At 60.3% G+C, this 15,850-nt stretch overlaps 2 protein-coding genes across 2 annotated transcripts; one reads left to right on the top strand and one right to left on the bottom strand.

Annotated features, from left to right (window-relative positions):
* Nucleotides 1-1,082: 1,082 nt before the first annotated feature.
* Nucleotides 1,083-3,107, top strand: VTJ83DRAFT_1699 (uncharacterized protein; the record flags this gene model as incomplete). The annotated part of the gene is made up of 3 exons (XM_071007886.1): nucleotides 1,083-1,156; nucleotides 1,235-1,418; nucleotides 1,518-3,107. 3 exons carry the CDS (start codon nucleotides 1,083-1,085, stop codon nucleotides 3,105-3,107), a joined length of 1,848 nt encoding a protein of 615 aa, XP_070868239.1.
* A 1,002-nt stretch (nucleotides 3,108-4,109) lies between these two features.
* VTJ83DRAFT_1698 (uncharacterized protein) lies at nucleotides 4,110-7,517 on the bottom strand (the record flags this gene model as incomplete). Its single annotated transcript, XM_071007885.1, has 3 exons — nucleotides 4,110-6,149; nucleotides 6,302-6,722; nucleotides 6,913-7,517. 3 exons carry the CDS (start codon nucleotides 7,515-7,517, stop codon nucleotides 4,110-4,112), a joined length of 3,066 nt encoding a protein of 1,021 aa, XP_070868238.1.
* Nucleotides 7,518-15,850: the final 8,333 nt, after the last annotated feature.

Raw genomic sequence — 15,850 nt, 5'->3', positions numbered from 1 at the left:
ATACATGTGGGTTGTTTCAGCTAAGCTAGGTGTGCGTGTGTGTGAGAGGGCGGTTGTGAGGCCGTGGTGCAGCGACGGTTTTGATGGGAGGATGGGGAGATCATGATGATGAAAAGTTGGGCTACTTGACTTATGAACCTACGGAGGAGGCTTGATGAGGATGGATGGTGCGGCAGGATGGGAGAACGGCCGGGTGGTTGTTTCTTGGCGGAGCATTCCTGTCTTCCTCTCTGCTTCTCGAGTTGGTTATGTGCCCCTTTTGTCACTCTTATATTTTCGTTTCTGTTTTGACTCCTGTCATCATGACACTCCGGCGTTTTGGATGGCGGTGGGGAATGCATCGGTGTTTAGCTGGGAGGAACTGCTGTTGTTTGTCCTTTTTTACCTACCTTTGGTAATCGCTCTAGAGCGGCTCGAACTAGAGACCATTATAGTTTTTGTGTATAGGTATATACTATCTACAGTATAAACAGCTTACCCATCAACCTCTCTCTGGAACCCTGAGATCGGCGGAATGTTTGGCTCGTGCTTGCATTGCCCCGTTCAACCTCTTCTCGAGAGGGATCTCGGTCACCAGAGACGTGCCGTCCCAGAGCATTTCAGTGCATACTTTTATGGGGGGGGGTGAAGAATCAGCCCCTGAGCAATGTAAATATTGACGCTCGGCTGTACCGTGGCCGAACTGACCAGCCGACCAACGATGCTGCTGGCTGCTGTAGAGATTGTGTGCGACAACGTTTGTCAACAGACCGAGGACGTTGGGGTCGTTCCAAACGCCTGTGTTCACCAAACAAGTCCCGTCCCGACGCTTGTCGAGCCACGAAGAACGATGCCAAGAGTTGACCCCTGGCGAACCCCTGACCCCAAAGACGCGAGCCCCATCCCAAAAAGCTCTTGGGCGATTGAACGTGGCACGACATGTGGAAAACACAACTCTACACCACACGAGGTCACTACCTAGACCGTAGGCAGGTAACTTGAACGCTGGGCTCACCGATCCTCGGCCAGGCTGAACCTCAACCACCGGTCAATTTCCCTCTCTTCTCTCCACGGGAATGCTCTGAGACGAAAGAGCGGCAACCATGGCGACAGAAACCGTCGACAAGGTCCTCGAACAGGTCGGCCCCGCCGTCGAGGGCCTTGCTGAGGAGCTGCGGTGAGGAAGGCCCGACAAACAGGAACGTTGCATGCACGTCTTTGCCCAAATGCTGACTCGAGGGATGCCGTTCTGCAGTGCCGTGTACCTCAAGGTCGCCGAATCGCCCGAGGCGACGACATGGACCCTTCTCTGCGCGGCCGTGGGCGCCGCCGTCCTCCTCTACGTGCTCGTTCTCCCCGAGGACAGGCCGATCCCGTATACCGTTCCGGCACCGAGAGCTCCGGAGGATGCGAAGATCTTGGATAAGCCGTCGATCAAGGTGCGCTTGCTGGACCGCCCATGTTGTTGTTGTCGTCGTTGTTCGTCTGTCTCCTCGTGTCGTTCCGACCGCTGACACGCCTCTCCGCCCGCGCCCCAGGCTCCCGACGGCACTTCGATCCAGTGCTACGCTCCCGCGACCGGCCAGTACCTCGGCGTCGTCAGCCCCGCGACCCCCGAGTCCATCGACCGCGCCATCGAGCAGGCTCGCGCCGCCCAGGTCAAGTGGGCCAAGACGTCGTTCCGCCAGCGCCGCGCCGTTCTCCGCACGCTCCTCCAGTTCGTCCTCGACAACCAGGAGGACCTCTGCCGCGTGGCCTGCATCGACAGCGGCAAGACCATGGTCGACGCCCAGCTCGGCGAGGTGCTCGTGACCACCGAGAAGCTCCGCTGGACCCTCAAGCACGGCGAGAAGGCCCTGGTCCCCGAGCGCCGGCCCACCAACATCCTCATGGCCTACAAGCGCAACGAGGTCGTCTACGAGCCCCTGGGCGTCATCGCCGCCCTCGTCAGCTGGAACTACCCCTTCCACAACCTCATCGGCCCCATGATCAGCGCCATCTTCTCCGGCAACGGCATCGTCGTCAAGGTCTCGGAGCAGACCGCCTGGAGCTCGCCTTACTTCACCAACGTCGTCCGCGGCGCCCTCGCCGCCCACGGCCACGACCCTGCCCTCGTCCAGACCGTCGTCTGCTGGCCCCAGACGGCCGACTACCTCACCTCCCACCCCGGCATCGCCCACATCACCTTTATCGGCTCCCGCCCCGTGTGCCACCTGGTCGCCGCCTCCGCCTCCAAGGCCCTGATCCCCGTCGTCGCCGAGCTCGGCGGCAAGGACGCCTCCATCATCCTCGACTCGGTCCCGCGCTCCGACATCCCCCGCATCGTCGAGACCCTCCTGCGCGGCTCGTTCCAGGCCTCGGGGCAGAACTGCATCGGCATCGAGCGCATCATCGCCACCCCGGCCGTCTACGACAAGCTCGTCGCCCTCCTCGAGCCCCGCGTGCGCGCCCTCCGCATGGGCCAGGACGCCGACGTCGGCGCCATGATCTCGGACGCCCCCTTTGACCGCCTCGAGTCGCTCATCGCCGACGCCGTCCGCCGCGGCGCCCGCCTCCTCGCCGGCGGCAAGCGCTACACGCACCCGAACCACCCCCAGGGCCACTACTTCACGCCCACCCTCCTCGTCGACGTGACCCCGGACATGGCCATCGCCAACGAGGAGTGCTTCGCCCCCGTCATGGTGGTCATGCGCGCCCCCTCGGGCTCGGCCGAGGACGTGCTCGCCGTGGCCAACGCCCCGGACTTTGGGCTCGGCAGCTCCGTCTTCGGCGCCGACTCGGACCCCCGCGTCGCGGCCATCGTCCGCGGCATCAAGGCCGGCATGATCTCGGTCAACGACTTCGCCGCCACCTACGCCGTGCAGCTGCCCTTTGGCGGCGTGGCCGGCTCGGGCTACGGGCGGTTCGCCGGCGAGGAGGGCCTGCGCGGGCTGTGCAACGTCAAGGCCGTCTGCCGGGACCGGCTCGGCTGGCTGGGCATCCGGACGTCCATCCCCCCGCCCATGCGGTATCCCGTCAGGGACCAGGAGCAGAGCTGGAGGTTTGCGAGAGGGATCGTGGAGTTTGGGTACGGCATCGGATTGCTTCGCAAGGTCGGCGGCATTCTGGGCCTGGCCAAGAACAGCTAGCTTAGGTACCTGCGCAGGCCAAGTCGGCAGCCGTCAGCTCCCTGGAAGGGACGGGCTTCTCGGTGGTCAGGGGAGAGAAGGAGGTGAGAAGGGGGGGGAGGTCGCTGAGAGGGAAAGGAGGGCGTGGTGGCTTGTCGAGCTTGTTTTGTTGCTGATGATAATGTCTGCCTCTGTACTACACCTGGCTGGGATACTTAAGCTTAATACATGGCTTCTAATCGTAAACGCACCGTAATCTGCCCAAACTCTATCGTTCATGGCGATAAACCTCAACTCCGGGAGGATCATTGACGGTTGGGGGGGGGGGGGGGGGGGTTCCCGCCCCTAGCCCGAGCGTTCAGACACACACCAAGCAGTCGTAGCCATATGGAGAGACGGAGAGACTGGTATCGCTGCTCTATGCTTGGAGCGACGGCTCCTGGTAGCCTGGGAGAGGTCGAGGAGAATACTTTGGTGATGGTGGATGAAGAGACCATGTGTCCTTTGTGCTTTCATTGTTCCTTGCTTGCCCCTGCCTCTGGCTCTCATCAACTCACTGAGATGTCCTCGCTGGCCTACCGTCGTCAATGGTCCCTCCGCCTCCCATGGACACAACGAGAGCAAAGAGGAACACCAAAGTAAAGCGTTAGGGTAAATTGGTATGTAAGGTAAGTAACGCAGCAAAAACACCAACTATAGGTATCCTCATGTGTATATACCGTCATAATCTCTTGCGACACCACACTGCCAAGGTTTGCTTACCCTCCTTCCAATATGTCACTGTCCCATCCGTTCTCAAATCCTCTAATAAAGCATGCCAGTTGAGCAACAAATCGTCAGGTATCCGCCCAATCCCATCCTTCCTGTTCCTCCGTTCGTCGTTCCAAAACATGCACACACAAGTATCGACAGGCCATTCCCATCCCCTCGTGCGGATAAAGGCGGACGCAACCAAGCAAAGAGACACCGTTGGGCCAATGAATCCGTCCTCCTTGATACCCCTTCCTCTGCCCATCTCCCCGTCTACAAACTCATCGTCAACCACTCCCACTCCTGCGGCGCGGCGCGTGCGGTGCTGGTACCCGGGAGCTGGCGCTGCAGCGGCCCGCCAAAGGCCGAGAGACTCAAGCCGCTGGTGCTAGTCTGCAGAGACGACGAAAGGGCGGTGGTGGATGCCGATGCGGGCGCGCGGGAGGCAGCAAACGCGGCAGCAGCATCGTTCGATCCGGTCGAGTTCTCTGGGCTGTCGATTTCCATGCCCGTCATGGCTGCGTCGAAAGCGCTCTTGCTGTGGCGGCGCTGGCGTTTCGACGACGAGGTCGACGTCCGCGTGAGCGACGCGGCGCCCGGCCCTGGTGCGCTTTTGGGTGGCGCGGCGGCGATGGGGATGACGCCTTTGCCGCCCACGGCTCCCGGGGTATTCCCGTAGCTCGTGGGCGTATTTCCCGCCGAGCCAGAGGCGCTGCGTGGGCTCTCGCCCTCGTTGGCGCTTCCGGCCCGGTGCTGCACGGCCGGCGGCGTGGAGGCGGACTGAGCTTGCTGGTTGGCGCTGGCCGAGACGGACAGGGACGAGCCCTTCTTGCTGATGCCGCCCGAGTTGGTATGTTTCCTGGACCGCGTGCCCGTGCTGCCGACGCTGTGCCCTGAGCCGGAACCGCGGTTCCGCTTCTTGATGACATCAGTCTTCAAGCTGAGCGGCCGGACCACGCCGTGCAGCTTCAGGAAGAGACCGCAAGCGTTACAGAGGGGCTGGCCCTCGGGGTTGCGGCGCCAGAGCGGCGTGGTCTGCGTAAAACAGTTTGTACATGTCGTCGGCGTGCTGTTGTTGTTGTTATTGTTGCTGTTCGAGCTGGTAGAAGTCGTGTTGTTGGTGGTGCTGTCTCTCTGACCGGCTGCTGTCGCTTGCAAGTTGGTCGTCGAGCCGTGCCTCGAAGCGGGAGGGGGCGACGAGGGACGGCTGGCGGCCGTGCCGTTGGGGTCTGCTGGCGGTGTGCTCGGCGACGACCGCCCGACTCTGCCCTGGTTCGCAAGCCCCGACGGGGTCGATGAGGTGCGTGGCACCCTCGTGGAACGCCCGTTGTTCGTGCGGAAGGACTGCGACCGAGACCTGTTCAGGCCTGTTCCCGCTCCTGCTCCCGTCTCCCACTCGCCGTTGGCGTCCACGTAGTCCGTGGTCGTGCCACCTATTGTGACCTGCTTCCGCGGCGGCCCGCCAGGATAACGAGCGGCCTGCACGCTGAAGTTTCCGGGAAGCGACGGATCCCACTGCAGCGGCGTGCTGTCAAAGGTGTTCTCCTCGGGGCCCTGGGGCGAATAGTCTTGCGGGGTTGGGATGATGCGGTCCGCAAAAGCGCCTTCCTCCTCGTCCGAGTCGGCGCCGAACGTGAACATGCTGTTCTGGGTCATGCCAACGGCCGGGGAGCGAGCGGCCGCCTCTTGCTGGAACACGCGCGTCGGATCGACGTGGCCGCCGAACGAGCTCGAGGCATTGAACTGCAGGCCCTGGTCCGCGGTGGTCGAGGCGGGGCTGGGGAACATCAGATTGCCGTTGGCGCCATACGAAAACTGCTGGCCAAGGGCGGTGCCCATGCCGGCGTAGATGTTGCGGTACAGCTGCTGGCGAGACTGGCGCATATCCACGGTGCCGGAGCCGAAGTAGAAGCCCTCGTTCTCGGCCAGGGGATGCGGCGTCGACGCGGTCGACTGGTAGGTAGAACCCGAGGGAGAGTAGAAGTCATTGCCCAAGGAGCCCACAGGCATCGACGAGCTCACGAAGACGCCGCTGAAGGGGTCGGCAGCGGCTATGGGCGAGCCGGCGGGGGAGAAGGAGAAGTTTGGCGGGAAGGGCCCGGCCGATGTGATGATGGGGTCATCGTTGAGGCGGAAGCCGTCGAGGGGGAACTGCACGCCCGCCTGGCTGGGCGGCTGGGCAGCCGAGGTGGTAGGCGGCTGGATATCGAGGGTGTACTCGCGGAGCTCCGAGTCTGCCTCGAGGCCGTTTGCCCCAAAGCCGCCGGTGAGGGCCGAGACGTGCGGGGAAAAGTTGGCGGGGCGCTTCCGTGTCTGGCACAAGGCAAAGCAACAATCAGATCGCCATCGCAAGGAGACGGTGCGTGCGTGCGTGCATGTCACAGCCAAGGGAAACGGCAAATCGACGCCGCAAATGCCGCGCCGAAATCGACCTCTCAGGCACAACAAGGGACGTAGAAACTTACACGTTGGCCGGTCTCGTCGATGCTCGTCTTGCGCGTGTGCCGGGGAAGGAAGCCAAACTCGTTCTGGGGCCGTTGGTGGACGGCGGCAGGCACCGACTGCGGTCCCAGATGCTGCTGCTGCTGCTGCTGCTGCTGCTGCTGCAAGGGCTCCTTGCGGGGCTTAATGGGGATGGCGGCGGCAGTGGCTGTGGTGTGAGCCGAGGCATCGTCCGACTGGCGCATCGTGTCGGGCGTGGGCGTGGGCGTCATGGCGAGGCCGGCAGGCGTCCCGACGTTATCGTTGTTGATGAAGTCGTCCAGATTCATGGGATCAGCAGGCGGCGGCGGCGGCGGGGGGGCGGTCTGCTCTGATGACGATTTTCGCAATTGCGCAATGCCGCTGGGGGCATTGGTCGATGCACCTGAGACCCGGCTGCTGCTCCTTTTTCGTCGCAACCCACAACGTCAGCGAATTGCTCATCGATTTTAACGTCGCCTTCCTGCCGTTTCGTCCATCCTTTTCTTCCCCCATCCCTCCTCCTCCTCTTTTCCTCGAGCACAAAAGTAAGCCCGAAAAAAAGCAAGAAGCGGAACGGCATGACGCAAAGAACGAAAGACGCAAAACCACCTACTTAGCTGTATCGCCGGCCACGCAGTTTCGTCGCAAGGTGAGATGCATCATCCGCCACGTCAGGTTCTCCATGCGCTCCTGGGCGGGGAGGCGCTGCTTCGTTTTTGTGTAAAACCTCCAGATCTGAGTGGCCAGCGGGTCTTGCTTCTGCATTTCCTCCAATTCGCGGTTCTCACGAGCAACGCTCTGCTGGAACGAGGGGAGGGCGCTGGTTCGCAGGAAGTCAGGGTGGGCACCGCCTTGGGTCAGGAGAGGATCCAGGCGCAGATCGTGAAGTGCCGAAGAGGCTGCTCCAGGTTTTGGCGTCGCCCTGCCTGCTGCGACGGCGCTCCCTGTAGCTGCGGGGGACCCAGCAGCAACACCCGGAGCAACAGCTGGCTTGCTGGCGGCCCAAGACATTGTCGGCCTGGCGGTGCCGGCGACGAGCTGAGCCGAAGACGACGAGGTGGACAAGGTGAGGTCGAAGCGGTCGGGTTTCCTGGGAACCGTGGTCGCAGAGGCGCCGCCGGGCCTTCGTGGGAAGCGGAAGTCGTGCTCTGTTATTGTGGGATGCATTGGCGACAGCGGACTCGACACCGCAAACGGGTTGGAGGTGGTCGCCGCCATTCGCCAGTGCAGTGTCGCACAATGGAAATGGCAGAGACGAGTGGTTCTGTAAGTCTCACTCTCTGTGTTTTTAGGGGAGCGGCAGCGGCGAGAGTGTCGCAAAAAAAGAACAAGCGAATAGGGGAGCGATGCCCGGATATGGGGACGAGTGGAGGAACAAGGCCGAACGAAGAGCCACACGCACACGGGCAACCCCCGGGTTGATCGAGTCAAGTAGGTTCGGGAAGAGAGCACAAGAAAAAACGGGTGAGCGTGGTGGTAGCGGCGGTAGGGGAAGTGGGCGCGGGCGGCGGCGCCGGACGGTGAGCAGCGGGCCGGCGTTCAGTTACTGGAGAGACGGAGCTGCCGTCTTCTCCGGTGGCTTTTTGCGTGTGGTGCAGCTTTCGTCGCAAGGTTGAGGTGCTTGTGGCTTCTGCTGCTCTTCCGGATCAGGTTCCGAGGCGATCTCTCACGGGAGTTCCACCTCGAGCTGGTGACTGTGAGGTGAGAACGAGATGTTGTTCCAGGACCAGGGGGATACAGGCAGATTTGTTAAGGTCTAGGTGGTGTTGGGTCGTTCCTTGGGAACCCTTCCCCACGCTCGAACAGGCTGCACCGGGCCTGCCCCCTGTGCTTGCAGGGCAACTGTCCGGGCGGCCGTGGTGTGGGTGTCCGGCGTCTGTCGGTTTTGGGAGGTGTCTGTGTACACCAGAACCGGGGGGAGGAACCACCACTCGCACACAGGCGCAGCAAACGAACAAAAAATGGAAAACGGACCGTGTGTCTGGCACCCAGGCTAGCCTGGGGCTTTTTTTATGCGAAGGAAACAACGGGATTCGGGGCTTGGCAGGCGGGAGAGACAGGAACGGAAAGTCAGGGCATGCATCCGACGAAGCAACTCTTCGCAACGGCAGCGACGTAAGGCGATGCACAAGAGTTGCTTCCCGGTATTGTATTATTTTGGCTTTTACGTATCCATTGCCCGTTTCATGTTCTCGATGCATGACTGTGCCTCGTTGCAGACGGCAGGTGCTGTCACCGCCGTTACTAAAAGCTAACAAGGAACCGCTGGGTCTCGATGCACCTCGACGCGGTCGATGCGCCCGTGGCCCCTTCGGCGTCGTAGTTTCACCCTCGAGATCCGCCATGGGCGGAAAGGGGGCTTCGGGCTTCTCCCGGGGTAAGCTTCTTTCCTGCCGAGCGAACTGACAAGCACCCCACCAAAAACGAGTGCCGCCATGAGTCGCCACGGTGGTAGGTTCGGAACTCGGTTTGGGAGAGCGCGGGGTTGACGTGGGCGGCAGGCCAATAGCTTAAAACAAAACAGCCTGACCTGAGGCGAGAATGAGCAGAGAGTTCCATTCCATCACAGCTTCGGCAGAGAAGCTCGGTGTTTTCCAGGGAGCCCAGCGGCTTTGTTCATCCCCAGGTCCGTTGGCCGCCATGTGCCGTGTTTCTCAGTCATCCATTCCCCTGCTCGCCGGGAGGGGGCTCGCTTCATGGGTGGCAACGCCACTCGGAACCAGGACCGGCACTCCCAGTCGACGCAAACCTGCGACCCAGGCCGGGTCGGGTAGTTAGTTCCCACGGCCCAGAGGAGGGGTCGAGGTTGAGCTCGATGCTCCGCCCTCACTTTCCGGTGGCTGAGGACCAAAAAACCCGCCCCGGACTCTCGTCTACTGCGTAAGACTTTGACGTCTTGAACTTGGTGGTTTGATAGATCAAGCCTCATCCGTTTCGTTCCCCAAACCAACATGAAGGGTGGGCAAGAGGTGCTATTTCCAGCCTTGAGTTGCACGCGAGAGGTGGTAGATGGAACCAAAAAAAAGCCCTCCGCCGGTGGCAACGACAATATTTCCCATTCTGCCGCGGCCCCGGGGGGTGAGGTGAAGAAATCTTGGCAGAGATGGACCCCACGCCGGCCGGCCCATGCTCGCCTGCGTGTTACATTGGCGTCTTGAACCCGTCCCAGCGTCACATTTCGCATGGCTTCTCTCTTCGATCTGCCCGCCACGGCATGCTGCCAACACGAACCCTCTCGCCGCTCCAGCACGATGGTCCGGCCAGAATCGACCCGCGCATCCATGCCTTCACGCGCGCCTAAGGGTACGCTACGTATAGTGTATGTATGCACACATGTTTCGACTAGGAGCGACAGGCTCCCAGCACCCGCCGTATTCCGGGGGGGGGGGGGGGGGCGCGGTAGTGTGGGTGCACCTTGCTCATCTCTGGCGTCAGACTGTGTGTTCGTATGTAAAGTGGCCAGGGTCGCCTACAGTACCCGGTAACGCTAGCGTACAATATTACCAGCCTACCGAAAAGGTCATTGCCTCACTCTTTCGCGCGCACTCGCTCAAAACGCGCCGTGAACGGGTCATCATCAACCAACCCCATCCAGAGGGCTCTGGTACCATCCGTTCGTTCACACATCTCATGACTTGGACCAACAATCCGGATGGTTTGCACAGAAGTTACAATGAACTCAGACCTCTCATAAGTCCGCCGCACCCCTGGAGCAGCGCTTCTCGCACGGCTGCTTACCCCTCCTCCCACATCGCTCAATTTCACCGGGTATCCAACCAGCGACGAGCAGCCCAACCAGCTTTCCCCCCTTTCCCCCCTCCCCCCCCCCCCCCCCCCTCTCCGCTTGCACCGCAACGCGGGGAGCGGAAGAGAACGGCGTGGGCTGGCGCAGCTGCCGCATCGTGGGGAGCCATCGGATCACAGCGACGCGCGAGTTGACTGCAGGGCCCATTGTCACAAGAGAGGGTCCATACAGGGACATCAACGTCACCACCCGCGCCCCGTGAGATGTACTTCTGGGCGATGGACAGCTTGGGAGCCCTGTTCACCTCAGAAGGTCTTCCAAAAGCATCTCGTGAACATCCATGGGATGGATCGGTATGGATACGTACTTGGACTGCACAGCCCACTGACAGGCCTGGTGGTGCGCTTGGAAAAATCGAGCTGGTGGAGAAGGTAAACGAGAATGAAGCAGTGGGTATTTTTGTGGCTACGTACGAGTTAGTGTACATACTATAGGTACGGAGTATGTCTGGGCCATACAACACACACCCCATTGCCCGCCATGCTTTCAGTTCGCTGCAGGTGGACCCCCACTCCACTGGCGGCAAACGGACCGCGAAACGGCCCAGGGGAGGATGCCAAAAAGGTAACCCTCCGTCGTGTATGCATTTGTGCACTGCATTCATGAACCACACCGAGAAGTACAAGCATATGAATACCTAGCCAAATGACATTTCCGAAAGGGTCGGCGGCCGTTGGCTTGTTCTAGGCCAAGGACGCTGAGAAATCCGGGGTGTGTTGCTTAACGCCCGCCCAAGCTACGCAAACCACCGTTCAACGTGAGGAGGATGTGAGGTACTTGTAGAGTACTTACGAAGGGTCCCGTCCCAGCATCATCAACGACAACAACAACAAGACCACCGCCCAGCAGAGGCTCCATCTGCACGTGTTTGTCCCCACATCGGCGACTCCAGACTGCAACCGCGGGCAGAGGCAGCAAGTGGAGTCTCGGTTCCCATCCGCTTGTTCTCAAACGGCCCTTGACGCAGACTCGGGCCGCCCGTCGCGCCAGCCTGGAGCCTCGGCGGAGTCTTCACCCCTCGACCACGAACCCCCTTCTCGTCCCAAGGTCGCTCCATCAACGCCCTGTGACAGGGAAAACGTGCCAGGCGCCGCGTGGAGCGTTCCCATAACGCAATCGGTATATGGGCTCGTCCTTCAGGGAGCTGCCCTGGAACGCGCTGCGCAGGCTGACGCTTCGCCGTGCCTCCTGTCGCTGCGCTGAATTTAGCCATGTCCGAAAACCGGGCTCGGAAATATTCGGAACAGGGCGGCTTCGCTTCCACCTCGAGCCAACATCCATCGCTCTTCCGGTGCAGCTCCCGTCCCCCTCCCCCGCAACGCATCCCTTCAGGAATCGCCATCGTTGTCCTGTTGCTAGATTCCCGGGATCGGCCCGGGCTGGCGTCAGAGCAGGGCGGCTTTCTTCATGCCGTCCATTTTTCGTCCGATTTCGCTGCCCCATCCAGCCTTGGTGAAGAGTTCCAGAAGCCAACGTTAAAGAGTTGGTCAGCGTGCTGTAAGAGCGGAGGAAAGATGCATATCAGCCCCTCCAGCGCTGTCTGATGGCAAACGAATCCCATCCAACGCGGAGCCCAAGTTGGAAAGGGGGGGCGGCTCCATCATGACGCGGTTCTTCTTCGCAACCCCGCCGCATCACATGCTGCGATGTTTCCCCCAACGCCAGTCTAAGAGTCACCGCCTTGATGGAAGACTTACGCTTCGGAGGCGGGAAAGATGGCGGTGAGACCACGACTCGCTGAAGAGACATGAGCGCTAAGTGTAGTGTATTGGCACCTCGTCGGAGCCTGTGCCGTCGCTCGGCACCAAACACCCTAACGAAACACCAATGCTCCGTGCAGCGCACCCACGTCTTCTTGGGGTTGCAAACCGAGCAGGCAACGCATCCGTCCGTCTCCGTGATTGACACGCAGCGCAGCCCTGCCGTTCGACCGCCGCGCCAGCCGAAGGCCTGAGGCGCCTCACCAATGGCCCCGTCAAGTGGAAAAGCGAGTAGCGCATGGACTGGAGTAGCACACAGGCTCTGGACCAACCACCCCCCCCCCCCCCCCTTCCCCTCCCACCCCCCTTAGCCGCACCTTCATCTCCCTTCTCCCCACCTCTCAACCGTCGACCAATGAGGGAACGTCTGCAGTCAACCCGGCCGCCCCCTGCACGCCGCGTGGGGGCAGGCCGGTGGTGACCCGCAGGATGGGGAGACCGGGATCCAGCGTGGGGGCCTTCGATGAAGGGGTTGTCTGGTTGCTCGACAAATCGTTTTGAATTCGATTGTTTCAGCTGATGACTGATGGGTTTTCGGGCTGTTTTCAAAGAGGACAGACAGCACACCTACTGCGTATGTAGGTACATTACTGAGTAGTATACTCCCACTGATTCCCCACCCTGCCATCGAACATCGACCCTGATGTTGTTACCCTAACCCTGATACATCAACTCCAGCCCGAAAGGGAACAAAGGATGAGAGCGAGGTTGTGATGTGCGATGACGATGCTGAGGGGGATGCTTGTGGGTGGGAAGGCAAAGGATTGCGCTGCCCAGGATTTCTGTCAGCTAGTCATTTGGCCAGCCGACGGCGTCGGCTGAAGACTGTTGCGCAAGAGAGCCGCAGGCCGTCACTTGAGTTCCTGTGCTTCGGCAACCCACCCGACTGATGGACTGGCCGACTGACTGACTGACTGACTGACTAGGTGACACTCGGCAGGCGGGCGAGAACGATCATCCTTCTTTTATATCCAGAGAGAAAAAAAAAAAGGACCACGCGAGGCAAGCGCCAGAAACAATTTCGATGCCGAGCTCGCAGATATGCATCCCCGTCCCTCTCCTTATCATGGGGCCAGCCAAACATGCCCCCCGATATCAAGGTGACTGCGAAACAAGACGCACAGCAGGCACATGCGACGCTTCCATTTTTTTTTCTTGTCCCGCCCTCCTACCGATGCCGGGCGGCTTGATATCGGATAGCAGCGGCTACCATCGCGGATTCGAGATCGACAGAGGCTGGCATCCGTGACGAGAGAGGTGTGAACGCAGCGTCTACCCTTCCTGTCTGCCTCCGTTGCGAAGCGCAGGGCCGACCGTTTTGTCCGTTCGAGCAAGCGGCCCATCAACGGCGTATGCTTCATCTCTCTCTCTCTCTCTCTCTAGGGTTCGCAGGTTCGCATTCCGCTTGGGTAGCGGTATCGGGTGAGAGATGGCCGGCCGCTTCGTGGCTTGGGTGGTGGTGGCTGTCATATCACCTTCCACGCACAGCAATCTAAGCGCTCTCCACGCTCAAACACACGCATACAACAAAAAAATTAAGAAGCAGAGATCAGATTTCTCTACGTCTTGGTTCCAACAGACATGCTCTGCCAGCATCGTGCAAGCAACAATGGCTCGGTGGCATGACATGGCGTTGGATTGCTGCGCTGTAGATAACTTGATACGGCGGCTGATACCTAATCAACCACCTGATACCGCGCAACAGCTGTATGGTGTAGGCCCCCGCGCGCCAGCCCGTTGGCGGCCGCGTGTATCGCTGTTGTTTTCTGCGATTTCGTGACATCAGGTGCAAACTACGTCTCCGTCCATATCTCCAGGTCCGGGTGTAGGTCTAAGAACGCTGGAGTAGCGCACCCCGTAGGCAAGCCCAGCCCCTCGGTGCTGGCGTCGCCGATCTAGCTCTGCCTGCACCTGTCATGCCAGATGCCGGATCTCTCTCGGCGCGGGCCGAGGCCACAACACACATGGCATCCATGGCGACGGACTAGGCTGCGCTCGCGTCATGGGTAGGATAGGCGCCAGTGGCCAGATATCAAAGTCCCTATGGACATGTATATCAGCCTGATAGCCTCCCCGGCCTTCTTGAGGATGGACCAATCTCACACTTACCTTCTTCTGGCCCCCCCTCTTCTCTCCCTCTCGGCTTGTTCTATTTCTCCTCAGGGAACCATTTCTCAAACATCTACGACATTGTCAGACCACAGGGCTCAAAAATAAACATGAACACAATGGGCCATTGACGGCATGAGCGAGCATCCATGATGGCGGTGATGGCTGGGAGGCATCCGATGTCTCACACCTCGCCGCCAGCGCGATCCAAATCACCACCGGACAAAGAGACGCAAAGAAAATTCAGCTTCGGCTTGGACCTCCATCGCAACGTCGATCTTCATCCAGAGCTCGACCCGCCTGGATATCATGCTCCCAGCCAGACTCAGACTCCTCGGACTCAGACTCAGACGCAGGCTTACGCGCCAGCTCCGTCTCCCAGCATTTCCCAGACGCAGGCTCAGGTCCTAGCTCGGACCGATTCAGAGTCAGATGCAAGCTCCAGGCCAAGCTCAAGCTCTGCCTTCGCGTTGAGCTTCGACTCCCGCTCTGGCCCCGGCTGAGGGTCGGAATCCGGCGAACACTCGGACTCCGGGTCAGACTTCGACTCCAGACCGGCCCGTCTTCTCTCTCTCTTCAACTCAGCCACCGCCTCCGCTCCTCCGGAAGGATGCTAGCGCATGCCGACCCGACGGCCGTCCAACGTCTCAGCAGCGGTCATTGACACAGCGGGAGACCAGAAAGCCTGAAGGCGAACGGCGAAAGCCCACGTGAGAGAGGGGCCACGCGGACGATAGCGAGAGTGGGAAACGGGTCGGTTGCGGCCTTCTTGGTCCATGCTACCCCCTTGCCTCGGGCGCCGGTCAGCATGCCACGCATGCTAGCGGATCGTCTTTGCCCTGTGGCATCATCGGGCTCCACGGCGAGGCTCGCTCAGACACCTGCCGGGAAGCAGAGGGTCGGCGGGAAGGATCACTCACCAGCATGTTGATGAAACGCAAGCTGCCGGGTCCGACAACGATGAGGACCCGGCCAGCGAACCTCTCAGCGATGGCGTGTCCAAGGTTAACGCCGTCTCTGGCCGTTGTAGATGGGTTCTCATGGGTTGTGTGAGCAGGAGGTACAGCCCCGTTTTCGTCGCCCGCGTGTTCTGTATCTCGGAAACGATACCCATCTGTACACGACTTCCAACGCTTCAGAGAAAGCGTTGAAGAGTTCAAGAACCTGCACGAGGAGCAACATAAGGACTCACCCCGCGGCTTGTCAACGTGATACCAGGAAGATAGAGGCTCGGGGGGGGGGGGGGGGAAGATGAGACCATGAAGCATTGCTTCTCAGTCTGCTCCTTGGGAAATTCGAACTCCAGTCCAAATTGTTCATGTAGAATAGCTCTCACCTGTCCGTAGGGCTAGGCATCACGTTCTCTCTTTTCCCCCCATCAGTCTTGGCCCCAGGGCTGTTCGGAGAATGAGGTGAGTAATCTGGGAATAGAGGGTAAGAAATGCAAGCCGAGCTGTTGGAGCTGGGCCGTATGGCCATCTGATGCCTGGGATGGTAAAGGGTAGACTGTTTGGGGTTCGGGATATGGAAGTTGGGGTATTTAGAGGGTAGATCAGGCAGGGTAGGTACCTAGGGGAGGAGGTAATCGAGGAGGTGTGGAGGGTAAGTACCGTAGAAATGGAACCTCGAAGGGCCCGGTGAAGGTGCAGAGCAGATAAACTACTTGGGATGAGTGAAGGATGGGCGTTCCCGAGTCGAGGGCGGCTGGCCTGGGGTGGAGGGCAGAGAGAAGTCTTGGGAGCAGAGACAAGGTAGGGAGCTCGGTGCAGGGAGGGAGGTCAAAACCTCAAACTCTCAAGCCGAGCCCCGTCTCGAAAATGGATGCAGGTAAACAAAGTTACCAAAGCGAGGAACAGGTAGTCCGACGCCTCCTGCTC

This window comes from Remersonia thermophila, chromosome 2 (genome assembly GCF_042764415.1).
Source record: "Remersonia thermophila strain ATCC 22073 chromosome 2, whole genome shotgun sequence".
Classification (NCBI taxonomy): Eukaryota; Fungi; Ascomycota; class Sordariomycetes; order Sordariales; family Chaetomiaceae; genus Remersonia; species Remersonia thermophila.
This window is presented reverse-complemented; position numbering and strand designations above follow the sequence as displayed.